Here is an 18,814-nt window from a genome sequence, read left to right as displayed (position 1 = left end):
CCCGTTTCCTTTTCCCCTCCATGAAGGTAGTGCCACAGGCAACCATCATCCCTTGGCAGAGGCAACCCTTCCCTAGTCTGTCTAGTTTGAAGTCATTTATATCTTAGGGTTTTGTTTGTTTGTTTTGGCCATACTGTGCAGTTTGTGGGATCTTAGTTGCCCCATTAGATATCAAACCCATGCCCTTGGCAATGAAAGCATGAAGTCTTAACTACTGGACCATCAGGGAATTGCCCTATCTTAGATTTTTAAATTTGAGAATATAAATATGATTTTCAAATAGGTTGATATAAATCATCATTTGAAACAAGGAATCTGTAGGCAAAATAACAAAAGGGATTCTTGGAGAAGAAAATATTGGAGGTTATTTTACTACCTCATATTGACTCAGTTCTAAATTAAAAGAATAGGGACTTTCCTCATGTCCAGCAGTTAAGACTCCACACTCCCAATGCAGGGGGCCTGGGTCTGATCCCCAGTCAGGGAACTAGACCCTACATGCAACAACTAAGACCCAGCACAGCCGAATAAACAAATATTAAAAATAATAATAAATTAAGACAGCCACACAAGGCAAACTGGGAGGACTATTTAGATGGCAGCCAGGAGATCTGTAGTAGGTGGGGAGTGTGCATCCAAGAGATGGAGTGTACACATAGCAATGAGAAAGCTCCAGCATGGAGAAGGTAGGGGAAGTAGGACGGGAGACGAGATGTCTGTCACCAGCTCTAAAGAGAGTTCTCCTGTCCTGTGTCCAGTTCCTTTTTGTCTTCTCATCTTGACAGAGTTTCTGGGCTGCAGTTTTGCACGCTATGCTAGCTGAAGAGAACAGACTAGGTAGCAGAGAACCAAATATAAAGATTCTGGCAGAGCACTTTGCTTGCACAGTTCTCCATGGCCAAGGAGCGCCCTTGCCCCTCTTAGGTTCTAGAAGAGTGGAGAAAGATGTGAACTGGGGTGTGGAGCTGGAACCCAGAAATGGTCTTTGCATCCTTCCTTTCCTGTTCAATAAAGTAATACAACCACTGGCTGTCTTATCAGGAAGATGGGAGCCTGGCAAGTTCGTAGGAGCCCTCCAAGCCTGGGGGAGCATCTCAGTCATAGCTGTGGATTTGGGAGGCTAAAGTGGCCTCAGATTTGAAAATGAAATGAAATGAGCCATGGTCAAAAACTGGAGAGAGTCCAAACTGGGTCTTAAAAGTAAGCAGATCCAAGGCAGTCCCTGGGAGTGGAAGGTGTAACCTTTTACATATAGGATGGATAAACAACTAGGTCCTACTGTATAGCACAAAGTACTATATTCAGTATCTTATGATAAACCATAATGGAAAATAATATTTTTAAAAAGAATGCATATATATGTATAACTGAATCACTTTGCTGTATAGCAGTAATTAACACAACACTATAGTCTAACTATCCTTCAATTTTTAAAACTTAAAAAGAACAGTGAGGCCCAGACTAGAGTCCAGTCAACTGTCTGCAAGTGTCCTCTCCTACACCATAGCTATATAAAAGCCAAGAAGTCTAATTTTTACAGAGGCTGGTTTTCCTTTTTCACCAGTATTGCTCAAGAAAAAAATCTGGTGGTATTTTGTCTGGTAGAGACAAACCCAGTAGGTACACAACGTGATGGCAATGGATTCCAGCAAATGGAAGATTTCCCCAGCAGTCATTCAAAGACAATGATAAGGATATTATCAAAAGTGGTATATTTTCTCCAAAGAGCTCAAAGTGCTTTTGTATTGTTTTCAAAATAGGTTTCATTATTATTCCCACTTTGGCAATGATTCTTCTTCTCTGTCAAAGTGTGGTTCTTCCTCTTACCATTGCTGGCTTGCACAGATTTTATTGCATGAGGTATCTGCTCACACCGTTCTTAACGACCACCCTTTGCTCATTGACACTAGGAGGGTGACTACCATCTGTACCAACACCATCAGAACTGCACAGAAATCTTCATTTTATATTCTGTTACACTAGTGTTTGAGGGGGAAAAAAAGAACAAAGCAAATAAATAATAGTGAGAAACAATGAGAAGGAAAGAAGAGGTTTCTGTTAAATGATAAGCATAGATTAAAAGGTATATTCTCACTCAGTTATTGGATGCCCTTAGAGCCATCCTCTTCTGTGTTGTTACAAGGCAGTACAGAAATCCCACTTATTCAGAATATGACTACATCCTAGAGACAAAGGGAGACAAAACACAGGGGACAAAATGTTTACACTTGGTCATCTAGGTGAAGGGTATTTGCATCCTCACTATCCTTTCAGTTTCTTTGGGGCTTTGGAGTTTTTTGAAACAAAAAATTAAAATTTTAAGAAGCATCATAAGAAAACAAATAGGAAAAACAGTTCCAACATATGGGATACAAAAATTACTAATACTCTTAAATACAAAGTGTTTTCTTGCCATAATCATAATAAAACACCTTGACATAGACAAAATGGCATCAGTGGACTACTCACAGAGCTAGAAATGCAAAGAACCAGTAAATATGTGAAAAATGCTTCATAACACTGTTGAACCATAGGAATACAAATTGAACTGTATAATGGGTTGGCTAAAAAGTTCATTTAGGTTCTTCTATAACATCTTACATAAAAACCTGAATAAACTTTTTGGCCAAACCAATATTACTCTTTTGCCTAACAAATTAGCAGTTCAGTTCAGTTCAGTCACTCAGTCGTGTCCAACTCTTTGTGACCCCATGGACTGCAGCACGTCAGGCTTTCCTGTCCATCACCAACTCTTGGAGACTACTTAAACTCATGTCCATTGCATCGGTGATGCCATCCAGCCATCTCGTTCTCTGTCGTCCCCTTCTCTTGCCTTCAGTCTCTCCCAGCATCAGGGTCTTTTCCAGTAAGTCAGGTCTTCGCATCAGGTGGCCAAAGTATTGGAGCTTCAGCTTCAGCATCAGTCCTTCCAATGAATATTCAGGACTCATTTCCTTTAGGATGGACTGGTTGGATCTCCTTGCAGTCCAAGGAATTCTCAAAAGTCTTCTCCAACACCAGACTTCAAAAGCATCAATTCTTCAGCGCTCATCTTTCTTTATAGTCCAACTCTCACATCCATACATGACCACTGGAAAAACCATGGCTTTGACTAGATGGACCTTTGTTGGCAAAGTAATGTCTCTGCTTTTTAATATGCTGTCTAGGTTGGTCATAACTTTTCTTCCAAGGAGCAAGCGTCTTTTAATTTCATGGCTGCAATCACCATCTGAGTGATTTTGGAGGCTTAGGAAAGAAAGTCTGTCACTGTTTCCATTGTTTCCCCATGTATTTACCATGAAGTAATTGGACCGGATCTTTGTTTTTGAATGTTGAGTTTTAAGCCAGCTTTTTCACTCTCCTTTTTCACTTTTTTCAAGAGGCTCTTTCGTTTCTCTTTGGTTTCTGCCATAAGGGTGGTTCTGTCTGCCCATCTCAGGTTGTGGATATTTCTCCCAGCAATCTTGATTCCAGCTTGTGCTTCATCCATTCTGGCATATGATGTACTCTGCATATAAATTAAATAAGCAAGGTGACAATATACAGCCTTGAGGTACACTCTTTTCCCAATTAGGAGCCAGTATGTTTTTCCATGTCCAGTTCTAAGAGTTGCTTCTTGACCTGCATACAGATTTCTCAGGAGGCAGGTAAGGTGGTCTGATATGCCCATCTCTTAAAGAATTTTCCACAGTTTGTTGTTATCCACACAGTCAAAGGCTTTGGCATAGTCAATAAAGCAGAAGTAGATGTTTTTCTGGAATTCTCTTGCCTTTTGTATGAGCCAACAGATGTTGGCAATTTGATTCCTCTGCCTTTTCTAAATCCAGATGGAACATCTGGAAGTTCTCGGTTCATGTCCCGTTGAAGCCTCACTTGGAGAATTTTGAGCATTACTTTGCTAGCATGTGAAATGAGTGCAGTTGTGCAGTAGTTTGAACATTCTTTGGCATTGCCTTCTTTGGGATTGGAGTGAAAAAACTGACCTTTTCCAGTCCTGTGGCCACTGCTGAGTTTTCCAAATTTGCTGGCATATTGAGTGCAGCACTTTCACAGCATCTTCTTTTAGGATTTGAAACAGCTCAACTGGAATTCCTTCACTTCCACTGGCTTTGTTCGTAGTGATGCTTCCGAAGACCCACTTGACTTCACACTCCAGGATGTCTGGCTCTAGATGAGCCGTCATAGTTATCTGGGTCATTAAGATCTTTTTTGTATATTTCCTCTGTGTATTCTTGCCACCTCTTCTTAACATTTTCTGCTTGTTAGGTCCATATAGTTTCTGTCCTTTATTGTGCCCATCTTTGTACAAAATGTTTCCTTGGTATTTCTAATTTTCTTGAAGAGATCTCTAGTCTTTCCCATTCTATTTCTTTGCATTGATCACTGAGGAAGGCTTTCTTATCTCTCCTTGCTATTCTTTGGAACTCTGCATTCAGATGGATTTATCTTTCTTTGTCTCCTTTGCCTTTAGCTTCTCTTCTTTCCTCAGCTATTTCTAAGGCCTCCTCAGACAATCATTTTGCCTTTTTGCATTTCTTTTTCTTGGGGATGGTTTTAATCACTACCTCCTGTACAATGTTATGAAACTCCATCCAATGTTCTTCAGCACTCTTTCTATCAGATCTAATCTCTTGAATCTATTTGTCACTTTCACTGTAAGGGATTTTATTTAGGTCATAGCTGAATGGTCTAGTGGTTTTCCCTACTTTTTTCAATTTAATCTGAGCCACGGTCAGGTCCCTGTCTTGTTTTGCTGACTGTATAGAGCTTCTCCATCTTTGGCTGCAAAGAATATAATCAGTTTGATTTTGGTTTTGACCATCTGGTGATATCCATTTGTAGAGTTGTGTCTTATGTTGTTGGAAGAGGGTGTTTCCTATAACCAGTGCGTTCTCTTGGCAAAACTCTGTTAGCCTTTGCCCTGCTTCATTTTGTACTCCAAGGCCAAATTTGCCTGTTACTCTAGGTATCTCTTGACTTCCTACTTTTGCATTCCAGTCCCCTATAATGAAAAGGACATCATTTTTGGGTGTTAGTTATAGAAGGTCTTGTAGGTCTTCACAGAACCATTCAACCTCAGCTTCTTCAGCATTAGTGCTTGGGGCATAGACTTGGATTACCGTGATATTGAATGGTTTGCCTTAGAAACAAACAGAGATCATTCTGTTGTTTTTCAGATTGCACCCAAGCACTGCATTTTGGTCTCTTTTGTTGACTCTGAGGGCTACTCCGTTTCTTCTAAGGGATTCTTGCCCACAGTAGTAGATGTAATGGCCCTCTGAATTAAATTCACCCATTCTAGTCCGTTTTAGTTCACTGATTCCTAAAATGTCAATGTTGACTCTCGCCATCTCCTGTTTGACCACTTCCAATTTACCTTGATCCATGGACTTAACATTCCAGGTTTCTATGCAATATTGTTCTTTATAGCATCACACTTTACTTCCATCATCAGTCACATCCACAACTGGGTGTTGTTTTAGCTTTGGCTCAGCCTCTTCATTCTTTCTGGAGTTATTTCTCCATTGATCTCCTGTAGCATATTGGGCACCTACCGACCTGGGGAGTTCATCTTTCAGTGTCCTATCTTTTTGTCTTTTCGTACTGTTCATGAGGTTCTTAAGGTAAGAATACTGAAGTGGTTTGCCATTCCCTTCTCTAGTGGACCACATTTTGTCAGAACACTCCACCATGACCCGTCCATCTTGGGTGGCCCTACATGGCATGGCTCATAGTTTCCTTGAGTTAGACAAGGCTGTGATCCATTAGTTTGTGATATAATTTGTTACAGAAAACTAACAAATTAGCAAAACATATAAAGCCACCCTAGTACTCAGTGCTGCTGAGAGGGTGGGAAAAAAAGGGCAGGTTTTTCTATAAGATATTAAGAGTTTTCCAAAATTAATGACAGATGATAAACCACACAGAGAATACCAGGCAGGTAAGTAGGCATTTAGTGTAAGTAGGCATTTTTCTAGCCAGGAGTTACACCATCTGCTATAACCGTCAGTATCTGAGGCTTCAATTTCACCAATTATCTTTGTTTTTAGCCTATTGTCTTTGTGTTTCCCTAGAGTCTCCTTCCTGTGTAGGATGTGAGCCTTGCAGTTCTTTCATCTGTAATCTTGTGTCTGCAGAAGTGGATGTAGTGTGTGTTGGAGGGAAGCATTCAATAATCCTGATTAGGTCTCAGTCTTTTGGAAGGTCTCAATCTTTTGGAAGGTCTGTGCCCCTGGACTCTTCACAAATTTTTCTCAGCATTTCCCCCCCCTCTTTGGTGAGATAGGAAGACCAAACGGGGCTGGAGTTGGCTAATTGCCCTCCTTCAGATCAGATAAAGCTCTGGTAAAATAGTTCTCTGTGAGACACAGCCTTCATTGCAGAGAACAGAACAAAGAACAGAGCTTGGAGTGTTTTGAAATGGCCTCTCTTGCTTTTCTTTGCCCTGCTAGAAGCAGGGGGGGGGTGGTTTTCCTCTGATGTTCACAGAGAAAATAAGGTGGGGCTCCTAGAAGTAAAACCCATGAAATTGTAGGCTATGCTAAGACTTGGCCCCTTGGAGATTTTAACTCTCACATGAATCTATCCTGAACCTCCAGCACTTTGTTGATTAGAATTTAAGTGTTCTTCCAGTACTGGCTCTAGCAGCAGGTTTCTGCTCTTGGGTTTTATCCACTTCTTTTTCCAGTTTTGAAGGCAGCAGCTTTCCCTGCAGTTTCCTCGATTCTTTGGTGTATCTAAGAAGAGTTGCTTTTCTGTTTCTTCAGTGGTTTCTTATTGTGAGGGTTGGAGTGATAACTTCCAAGCTCTTACCATGTTGAAATGAAACCAGAAGTCTGTAGATTGCTTTTTAGTGATAATTTTACAGAAGTGGACAATAGAATCAAGAAATCAAGTCATTGGTTGTTAAGTTTAATTGACCTTAATTATGTTAACCGTTTTAAAGAACTGGAACCTGCTTTAAATTAAGACCTATGTTACACACATATGCACATTCTTATAGCTTTATTTTGTTTGCGCATTGCTATCCCATGGAACTCCTGACTGCTTAACAAGGAAGACCTTTAACACTTTTTATCCTCAGTGCTAAGTCGCTTCAGTCGTGTCCAACCGTTGCGACCCCGTAGACTGAAGCCCGCCAGGCTGCTCTGTCCATGGGATTCTCCAGGCAAGAGTACTGGAGTGGGTTGCCATTTCCTTCTGCAGGGGATCTTTTCAATGCAGGGATCAAACCTGTGACTCAGGTCTCCTGCATTGGCAGGCGGGTTCTTTACTGCTAGCGCCACCTGGGAAGCCAGTTGTAATTGCAAAGATGTTGATCCCTAAGTCTTTGCAATTACATAGAACAGTAGAAATTTAAAGATATAAGGATGAACTGCTTAGGAATAGCATTTTAAATATATTTAACATTGGCTATCTATCTTGTGACTTAACTTTATTTAACAAAATACAGCATATTGTATTTTTTTTAACCAAGAAATGTTTTATAGTGCAGTAATTCTGTCAATTGTAAGTCATATAAACTCAGCCAGATATATAGGTTTTTATTCATGCTATAATGGTCCTTTTCAGACTTGGAAGTTCTTATGCTTAATAAACAACTGCAGTTTTATTGTGGTAAAAATACTAAAGTTGGTCAAATTTGTTGTAATTACCAATAGAATATTTCCTATCAAATGTAATTTAACTAGGAAACATTGTTTTAAATTACAATTTTGAAGCTTTAAGGATAGCAAATTTGATTTTAATATATATTTTTTTAAACTTAGGTTGTTCCCAGCTGTACTTGATCAGAAAACATTTATTTTCCCTCTGGAATCTGAGGGGAAACTTTGGCAACCCCAAAAGGAACACAGTTCATTTCCACGTGCCTTTCCAAGAATAAAGGTGGGTCAGAGAAATCCATAGAGACAGAAGGTGGATTGGTGGTTCCCAGAGGCTGGGGGAGGAGGTGGGGAGAGTTGGGAATGACTTGCAATGATTGTCAGGTGTCTTTGGGGATGACGAAGTGTCCTGGAATTAAACAGTGGTGATGGCTGCACAACTCTGGGAATCCACTAAACATTGACTTGTATACCTTGAAAGGGTGAATTTAATGTTTATGAATTATATCTCCATAAAGCTGTTGGAAGCCTTTTTTTTCCTCCACGAGTGAAGGCAGGAAATTGTGTTCTAAATGGAAAAACATGCCATTGTTGTTTCAGATATGTTCATGGCATAGTCAATTTCTATGACAAAAGAGCTTTCTTTGTAGTTAAGTTTCCAGGTGGCAAGGAATAGAGCCCAAGAAGTTTGACTTTTTGGTGTGCTCTCAACTGAATCCCTGTTCCCTCCCTGACTCCCCCAATGTGATAGCAACTCACTTCTTCTGGGTACCAGGTGTTATTTTCAGTGCTTTGGGGATGCTAAATTGTTTAATCTTCAGAATAATCCTAGAAGGAGATATTATTATTATCTTCCTTTTATTGATGAAGAAACCAAGATTCAGACTTGGAAGTTCAATAGTTCTGTTAACTATTGGATGGGCAAAGAGAACACAGCTGGTATCAGAGCAAGGATCATGAATCCAGACTGTGCTCTTAACCACTGTGATACCCCTTTTAAAACAATAGCTTTATTGAGATTTAATTTATATCCCGCAAAATTCTCCCTTTTAAAAGTGACTTTTGGTATATTCACAGAGTTGGGCAGCCAGCATGTGGCACCCTTTTTACAATGGCTTGTATCAGTTCCAGGTACTCTGTCCATAAACATCTTTGCTGTGGACATCTTTGCTGCAACTCTTTTCACCTCAAGCATTTTTGCTGCATAACTCATTGGCCATAAGGCAGTTTTGCTATAAAAAAATAAAAGAGGGACATTAACAAAGACATAAAGAAGTATGAGAAGTGAATGACAAAATTTAAATGACTTTTTTTGCAAAATATGGAATATTTGAATTAACATGTGTAGATCATGGCAATGCTTTGCAAATGACCCATTTTATTTTGTGGGTTATACCTAAGCACTTGTCTTTCAAGTCTTTTGTTCATAGTATTTTATGCATATTTTGTTTGTTTGTTGACTCGGCTCCTTATATGGATGGCATCACATTTTTTGATTTTTACTGTCATTTTTTTCCTTCATTAAGAGGGAGGGATCTGTGCATTCTCAGTCTCTCAGTTGTATCTGACACTTTGGACCCCATGGACTGTAGGCCACCAGGCATCTCTGTCCGTGGAATTTTCCAGGCAAGCATACTGGAGTAGGTTTCCATTTCCTCCTCCATGTGCCAGATATGCCAAGATATACCACAGTGTAGCCGTTTTCACAGTGCAACACAAAACTCAGGTGCAAACACACACCCAAGTATTTGGAAACCACCACCTCCAGTCTTTCCCAGCGTCGGGGTCTTATCTAATGAGTCAGCTGTTCCCATCAGGTGGCCAAAGTATTGGAGGTTCAGCTTCAGCATCAGTCTTCCAATGAGTATTCCAATGAATACAGGAGTAGAGATAGGAAGAGAGAAATCCATAGAGTCAGAAAGCAGATTAGTGGTTGCCAGAGGCTGGAAGGAGGAGGAGGTGAGAGTGGGGAATTTCTGTTGTTCATAAGCCTCCAGTCTATGGCATTCAGACACAACAACCTGAACTAATACACTATAATTAACATCCTGGTACTCCTGTATGACCTCCACTTTGCACTCTCAAAGCAGCTCACTCCTATCTTTGTAATTGAACTTGTCACATTGGGTGTCTTCAGTTACTATCTGTGGAGTGCTGACTATGTGCCAAGGACTATTAGAGGTACATTGGGAGGAACAATTCAGACCAGGTCCCCATTCTTGGGCGATGGAGATACACCATCAGTAAGAAAATACCAGGTAATAATAAACACTCTCATGGAAAAAAAAAAAAGTGCTATCATAAATGGAACTTAAACTTCTCATATTTGTTACTGTTAAGTCTATGCTTTCGTTAAAGTTTTATTTTGCCAAGAGTCTCACGGGAGCCAGAATGGTTCATAAACACAAAATTGGAGATCTCTAGGTTATAAAGACAATGAAATAAAATATATGAAATTAGGATTATTTTAGAACACATAGTTGCTGTTACTAATATTATTCCAGAAAAAAAAGAAAGAAAAAAAAAAAAAAACTATGGCCAGATATTTATTTTCCCCAAAGAGTTTTGAATCCTGGCAAATGATTATAAAGATAAGGGATCTTATATGCCCCGTGTTCTTTTAAATACTGCAAGCAGGGGTGAGCTTCATTTAGAAAGAGGCATGGACTGCTTCCCACCCTGACTTTACCTCCAGGGCCTGGATCCCTATTGTTGTTTTATATCTAATATCAGTGACATCTGCTTAAAAATGCATAACTGCTGACACAAAGATAGCCCTAATTTTGCATTGTAAAGTCAATGACAAACAGTGCTGTTTTGCCAGCTGTTCTGTAAGCCTACTGCACCAACTTAAAACCTTGTATTATTGAGTAGTTGTGAAATCCAACTGGGATATCACCACCTTTAATTGCCCACTGCCAACCTTTTAAACTAGGTAAACCCCAGTTGCTACTTTAAGCTCTTTCTCCAAAGTGAAGCAATTGTTTTTGGAATTCCATTTCACATGAAAAAACTAAAATGACAAATCATTTGGAGTTTCTCAGTTGTAATTAAGAATCACAATAAAGAATTATCACTCTTCTGTAACATTTAAAAAGCCATATTCTAGTGCCTTTTATTTATAGTATATCTTGGCTTCAAATCAACATGAGCCCAACCCTTCTTTTAGGCACCTTGAGCACACGTATACTCATAGCAGTCAAGGAAAGGGTTTGAAATAGCAAACACGAAGGAGGGAGGAAGAGAAGGAGAAAAACTTTATAGGCCAAGAGAGTAATTGATTTTCTTGTTGTGTCTGGTGAGCTGTCTGAAGGCAAATTTCAAAACAGAAGTTCCTAAGCTGTTTAACCGGCTAGCTCTCCTTTGGTATTCACTCAATCCTTTGTTCTGTGAGTGGGCCAGGCTGCATGTTAGGTTGTTAGGTTAGAGCCTTTCACAGGAAAGTTCTCTTTTTGGCAGTTGCGGTTAGGCGTGTATTCTGTGGATTTTTAATTTTTTTTCCCGGTTATTTTGCCTTCTGAGATTCCAAAACTCCCCACAGACCCACCTGTGACAGGGTTTCCTACTGTGTGAATATTCATTGGAAGGACTGATGCTGGAGCTGAAACTCCAATACTCTGGCCACCTGATGTGAAGAACTGACTCATTGGAAAAGGCCCTGATGCTGGGAAAGATTGAGGGCAGGAGGAGAATGGGATGACAGAGGATGAGATGATTGGATGGCATCACCGATGCGATGGATATGAGTTTGAGTAGGCTCCGGGAGTTGGTGATGGACAAGGAAGCCTGGCGTGCTGCAGTCCCTGGGGTCGCAAAGAGTTGGACGTGACTGAATGACTAAGCTGAACTGAACTGAAATTGTTTAAATCCAAGGAACTACTTAGAAGCATGATACAAATCGTATGTTTACAGAGCAGGGAAAATAAATGGATCTCATTGCTTGAGAGTTATTCTCCAAATGAATTCCATAAAGTGGATACTCTATCAAAAGAATGTAAAAATATAGATTGTGATCTAATTCGATACAGCAATATATAAGATCTGTGTATAAGATGGGAAGGATCTTTAATTTTGTGAATATGGATCTCATTGAGAATGATTTTCAAAATTTGATCAAAACTTAAGTTTTGAGGATTTTTGTCATTATGAGGAATAATGTGATGAGAGAATGAGAGATCAAAGATGGAAAAAGGGTAAGAAAGGGTTGCTTTACATATTTGCACTGTGGGTTATAACTCACTTAATATTGGGTGGGAAAATTTTGCTAATGAAATACCAGGTGGATTTTATAGAATAAAGTGGGGAGAAGTGAATGCCTACAAGAAACCAACAAACATTGTGAACTCTGCCTTCTCGTTAGAATATAAACTCCATGAAAGCAGTAACCTTTAAAAACTACTTTTCCCTTTCTGTGATTTCTTAAGACCTTCTTAGTGTGAAACTATTCAAATAAACCAAAAATAGTATATTAATAACTATTTTTCTTTCACCTGGATTTAATAAGTGTTAACCTTCACCTATTTTTTATTGAAATGTTTTAAAATATAGATCTAATAACATTTCATCCCTTAATGCTTTTACATGCATCTTAAAAAATGAACACATTCCTCCTTACCCACAGTACCATTATCCCATCTAACAAAATTAACAGTAATTCCTGAATATAATAGATATCCAGTTTATATTTAGATTTCCACAGTTATCTTCCAAATGACTTTTACTATTCTTTATACAAACGTGGACCTGTTAAGGTTTATATATTGTTTATTTCTTTTTTTAATACATTTTTTAAAATATTTTTTTCCATTATGGTTTATCAAAGGGTATTGAATATAGTTCCCTGTGCTATACATTAGGGCTTTGTTGTTTATCCATTCTAATAGTTTTCATCTACCAGCCCCAAATTCCCAGTCCATCCCTCTCCTGCCCCCCACCCCTTTGGCAACCAAAAGTCTGTTCTCTATGTCTATGAGTCTATTTCTGTTTTGTTATTTTATTTCTTACGTCTTTATTAATCTAAGGCAGAGAGACTCTGTTTAGTTCATTGCTGTAACCAGTGACTAGACAGTGCCCAGCCTGGAATAGGCTCTCAATAGATGGCAACACGACGGTTAGAAGTATGGGTTTACGTCCCATACTAGCTCTCCACCACTTACTATCTGTACCTTAGCAAGTCACTTAACCTCTCCATGCCTCAGTTCCTCATCTGCAAAACGGGCTCTGTGATACTCTGTTGTAAGGATAGATGAAGTAACATATGGACATGTTTATAACAGTGCCCCATACCTGGTGAGTGCTATGTAAGTGTTCATTATTCTGGTCAACTAATAATCAGAAGAATGAACACTTAGATAGTATTCACTAGGTATGGGGCACTGTGCCTGATATGTACCAGGCACTATTTCAGGCATCAACCGAACTTCTCTATTCTCAGGGGGCTTACATTCTAGTTAGGGTAAGGTAGTCATTAGAAAAACAGAAAACTGTTTGAAACGTAAACATATAATATGTTAGTTGGTGAGAAAATAGTTAGGGTAGGAACACAGGGACTGTTGGGATGGTCTCAGTGGTAAGGTGACTCTTGAGCAGAAATCTGATGGACATGAGGGAGCAAGGCATTGTGCAGATACCTGGAGGAAGAGTATCCCAGGCAGAGAAGACAGAACCGCTAAAGACCCTGAATTAGGAGTGTGAAGAGCAAGGAAGATGGAGAGGAAGGTACAAGGAGGAGAGAAGGAGGGACAGGGGTGGAGGTCAGATCTTACAGACCATTGTGAGGACTGCAGAGATCATGAGTTAGATGGGAGGCTTTTCACCAGGGGACCGATTGGGTATGATTTACAACTGACAAGAGTCCCTCTGACTGTCATGTGGAGACTGTGATGTAAGAGGACAAGGGCAGAGGCAGGGAGACCATGCAGGAGCCTGTGTTAGCCATGGTGATGAAGTCATATCCCATCCCCACGACATTTCTGAAGGAAGGAATTACTGTTATCCCCATTTGACAGATGAGCGTACGGAGGATGAGAGATGATAGTAATTTAGAACTAAGAAACAGGAGAATGAGGATTCAGACTTAGCTCAGTGTAAACCTCAGAGTGCTGGCTTTTCCTCACTAGTGTTAAAAATACAGAACCCTGACCTCCATCCCTGTGTTTGCCACAGGAAAATTTACAACTTGAAACTTGGGGAAAATAAAGAAAGCAGCTGAATAAACTGTTGAATTTTTTTTTTAAACAAAAGGTCCTAACCATCCCCAGAATTCTCCTCAGATGTGTCCCTCTACACTCTCCCAAAAAGGGACTTCCCTGGTGGTTGAGTGGCTAAGCCTCCACACTCCCAATGAAGGGGGTTTGATCAATGGTCAGAAAACTAGATCCCACATGCTGCAACTAAGACCAGTGCAGTCAAATAAATATTTAAAAAAATAAATAAATACATTTTCCCAAAGAAACTTCTCAACGTAATGCTCCTGTGAAAGTGACCTTTTTTACTTTCTGATTTGTTGCAGTGACACCAATACGGCAGTGGTGAAGCGACATTAGAATTATTCATAATACATTATTATACTCTATTGTGTGCAATGCTGTTTTTCTGTAATTAGTTACCATTCAGGTGGTTTACACATATAAAGAGGTTTATACTTTACAGTGTACATAAGTTGTGGCTAATGGGACAGGTAATTAAACATGGCATTTGGGGTTATTTCTATTAAAAATGGGGCAAAAGTAGGCCCTTAGGCCTATATAATCTAATAACACTATGCCACAGGAAATTTGCCACAGGAAAATTTACAACTTGAAACTTGGGGAAAATAAAGAAAGCAGCTGAATAAATTGTTGATTTTTTTTTTTTTACAAAAGGTTTCTATGAGAAGATTCAAGTAGATACATATTTATGACTCAGCATCTTTTCCAGAATCATAAGCTATTTATTATGACTGAAAAGCATACTCAAAATTTATTATTAATATATGATATCCTGTGGTTCAATGACATTTCAAAGATGACATCCTAAATTTCTCCTGCCTCTCTCCCTGGCTTACCAGGGGATGCTAACTTCTGGGCATGTAGGGGGACCTCATTCCCTGGCCACCAATTCATGAAGTTGCTTGTAGCAAAGATAGGGAGGTTGTGGAATTAGCAATTGGCTCCTGTGCCATAAAAATTGGACAGGATGTCACCTTTGGCACACACTACTGCTCTAAGCTGTTGACTGTGTCACCATGGGATATTGTAAGAATAACAGAAATATAGTAAAACCAAAAAATGTCTTTCCTCACAGGTGTGCTATTTCATTTCTTCAAACGCTTTGATGTCAATGCTACTATGTGTTAGGGGCCAGAATGCAGATTTTACTGCTGTCGGTGTTTACAGCCCGCAGTCAGGCATTCTACCGTCAGAGTGGCAAGTGTGATATTGGAGGCTTGGCAAAAGTACTCTGGCTAGGGGGATATGCTGAATGCCTGGGCTTGTTGTACCCAGTCAGTACATCATCTCTAAAATCTGTTTCAAGCACAGCAATCTCTGACCTCCTTGTCCTGGCCTGCCAGTTCACATAATGTGTTCTTCCAACAGTCCTTCGTTACCGTGAGGACATTCAATCCACTGACCCCTCATTATTTCACCATTATCACTTTTGTCTCACTGTACTTGATTTCTTAGCTAGATTAGATTGATGGCTGTGGCAGAAATTGTTAATTCCCTATCCAATATTCATCTGACATCTGCATTACTATAAACTGTGATTTTGTTCAGGATGGCATCATGCCAAGAGGAATAAGTGTCCTCATTTCTGAGCCTTCTTTGCAGTTAAGTTTGACCACATGTCTCCCAGTTCTGTCCAGTGGGTACTGAGTGGCAGTGCCCTGGAGTTGGTTCTAGGGGATGTTTTGCTTTCTTGATGAGAGGGTATAGTAACAACTGGCATGTCCCTTCTCCCCTTCCTCTCTTGCAACCATGAGGTGACAACCGCAGGAACAGAAGGCAACACTCTTAAGATGGTTAGGGCATAAAGGAGGAAAGGGACTGGGCCCCAGAGGTTTTTTGAGCTGCAGATTTTTAGCTAGATATATGACTGCCCAATATAAAGATCCCATTTTTCAGTGTCTCTTGCAGTTGGACATAGCCATATGATCAAGTATTGGCTAATGAAATGTTGTTATTGTTTAATCACTAAGTAGTGTCTGACTTTTTTATGACCCTATGGACTGTAGCCTGCCAGTCTCCTCTGTCCATGGGATTTTCCAAGCAAGAATACTGTGGAGGTTGCCATTTCCTTATCCAATGAAATATTAGGGGGTGAGTATTTTGGGAAATTTTCTGGAAACCTCCTTAAAAGATATCTGACTTTTGCTCTTCAATCCTTTTCTTCTCCTTTCTCTATTCTGCTGCCTGGAATGGAGCTGTGTTGGCTGGGACTCTTGCAGCCACCTTAGACCAGGAGGAGGAGGCCCATACGCTAGGGATAGCAGAATACTAAATTGAAAGGGACCTGGTCCCTAGCAACTCCCTGGACTTCCAAACCAACCCTGAACAGCCTATCTCTGGACTTCATATACACAAGGACAATAAATTTGGTCTTATTGAAGTAATATTCTTCCAATTTTCAGGCACAGTGACAAACAGCCCTATTCCCATTCCCCTTTTATAACCATATTTAATTTCTCTATCTCTAGATTTACGTTTTATGTCTTCTACCTTGTCAGAGTGGAGGAAATGTCCCTTCTCGGGTTAAAGCCAGCCTCTTATTTACCTTAGCTCTTCCAGTTATTCCCCTCTCAATCATCGATTTCTGATTTCTCCATCATCCCCAGATCTTTGTGTGACTATTCCAGTAAGACCTCAGTATGCTTGTCACCTCTTCAGAGAGGCTCTCCTTGACCACCATGTTTAAGGCAGCCTCCCCTCTCCTAGGGTATTTTATTTAGAGCACTTGTAGAAATGTGAAATTAAGTCTATATCTGTTTACAGGGTTATTAACCGATTCCTCTCATTCCTTCAAGAATGTAAGATCCACGTGGAGAAAAACTTGTTTTTATTGACCGACACCTCAATGAGGCTTTCCATAAATGTTGGAATGAATGAATGAATTTTGTTGGGAGTTAGAGAAGGAGAGATGGAGGTTAGGGGAGATCTCCCGGAGGAAGTTGCACCTGATCCAAGTTTCAGTGTTAGTAACAGTGTGCCCAGAGACCAGCTGAATGTGGGGGGGTGGGGGAGAAGATGACATTCCCAGAAAATGGAACAGCCTGCTCACCCTGTAGAGGTGGAGAGAACGTTTTATATGTGGGGGCTGGCTGGTCACTGAGCAGTCATGAGGAAGTGGCAGAATACAGGGCTGGAAAGTAGGAAGGGCCCCTCTAAAGGAAACCACTAGAGGCGAGAGCCATGTTTCAGTTAGTAACCAGAGGTTCAGCCATACTGGAGGCCATGCAGATTCAAGGAGACCCATCTCAGGGCTCATTGTAGAGGTCCCTGTAACAGTCAATGAGGGCACAGGTCGGAGCAGCGCCTGTGGGTATTCGAGAGGAAGTAAAGGATCTGACAGATGGGAAGCTGAATCAAGAGTGTATCAGCCAACATTTCTTTGTGATGTGGCAGCATGTTATGATGGAAAGAGGTTTTTGAAGACAGAGACATAAGCAAAATCCTGTCTCTTCACTTTGGGGTAATATCACTTGGCCATTTATCCTCACTGGTAAAGAAGATAATTCCATATACTCCCTCTTGCCGTTTTAAGGACTAAAGTACATCATTGGGTTATGATAGCCCCCAACATATTATGGTGCCTGGCACAAAACAGGAGCTAAATAAATGTTAGCTCTCTCCCCTGACCTTCCTCTTTTTCTACAATTCAGCTCCTACCAGAATCAGAAAACAGGATGGGCACATCTGAATGGAATTAAAATCTTAAGGTTTTGTGAACTTGAGGCACCTAGAAGCAGCTTGGGGTTAAGTGATGCTGTGATTCTTGGTCCCCTAGCCTAGCAGGGATATGAGAGGGGATATCATAAAGCACAGATGTATTATCACACCTAACACTTAATATTACATTTGCCTGTAATACAGGAGACATAAAAGACTCTGGTTTAGTCCCTGGATTGGGAAGATCCCCTGGAGAAGGAAACAGCAACCTACTTCAGTATCCTTGCCTGAAAAACCCCATGGACAGAGGAGCCTGGCAGGCTACAGTCCAAAAGGTCACAAAGAGTCAGACATGACTGAGTGAGCACAATACTATATAATTCTCAGTCCACGTTCAGTCTTCCTCAGTTGTCTTAAAACTGTTTTTCTATTGTTTGTTTGAATCAGGATGTAAAAAATGTCTGCACATTGCATTTGTTTTTGTTGTTGTTGTTCATTTTTTCATTTTGAAAAACTGAAGCATAGTTGTACAGTATAAGTTACAGGTGTACAATAAAATGATTCTCAATTTTTAAGATTCTAATTATTATAGAATATTGACTATATTCCCTATGTTGTACAATATCATGTGTTTCATTTGTATCTCATTTTATCTGTAACAGTTGGCTTCATGAAAAGAGTCACCATTGTAAGTCAACTATACTTCAGTTTTTAAAAGGTCACATATTTAAGAAATCAGGTCATTTCTCAAATAGGTTCACCACCCGCTTAGTGTGGATTTGGCTGACTACAATCTTATGGTGTCATTTTAGGTGTTCCCCTGCTCTAGTATTTCTTGTAAACTAGCAGTTCTATCGGAGAAGGCGATGGCACCCCACTCCAGTACTCTTGCCTGGAGAATCCCCGGGACGGGGGAGCCTGGTGGGCTGCCGTCTCTGGGGTCGCACAGAGTCGAACACGACTGAAGCGCCTTAACAGCAGCAGCAGCAGCAGTTCTATCTGGGCTTCCCTGGTGGCTCAGGTGGTAAAGAGTCCACCTGCAATGTGAGAGACTTGGGTTCGATCCCTGGGTTAGGAAGGTCCCCTGGAGGAGGGCATGGCAACCCGCTCCAGTATTCTTGCCTGGAGAATCCCTATGGACAGAGCAGCCTGGAGGGCTACAATCCATGGGGTCACAAGGAGTCAGACACAGCTGAGCACAGCACAGCAGCAGTTCTATCTAGAAGCTTGATTGGATGCAGGTAACATCTTTTCGGTGGCGATACTTCACAGGTGGTACCGTGCACTTGCCTTTACTGTTTATCAGGAGGCAGTTTTTTTTTTCTTTTAGTGATGTTAAGATTG

At 40.4% G+C, this 18,814-nt stretch overlaps 1 protein-coding gene across 1 annotated transcript in view; it reads left to right on the top strand.

Moving 5' to 3' along the window:
- Positions 1-18,814, top strand: part of LOC120860867 (IQ domain-containing protein H-like) — a 225,239-nt gene that overhangs the window by 10,755 nt on the left and 195,670 nt on the right. The window contains exon 4 of the mRNA XM_040236570.1: positions 7,770-7,887. Within this exon, the coding sequence (XP_040092504.1) occupies positions 7,770-7,887 (118 nt within the window). The remainder of the gene's footprint in view (positions 1-7,769; positions 7,888-18,814) is intronic.

Source organism: Oryx dammah, unplaced genomic scaffold, assembly GCF_014754425.2.
Source record: "Oryx dammah isolate SB20612 unplaced genomic scaffold, SCBI_Odam_1.1 HiC_scaffold_11209, whole genome shotgun sequence".
NCBI classification, from domain to species: Eukaryota; Metazoa; Chordata; class Mammalia; order Artiodactyla; family Bovidae; genus Oryx; species Oryx dammah.
Note: the sequence above shows the minus strand (reverse complement) of the source record. Positions and strands in the feature narration are given on the sequence as shown.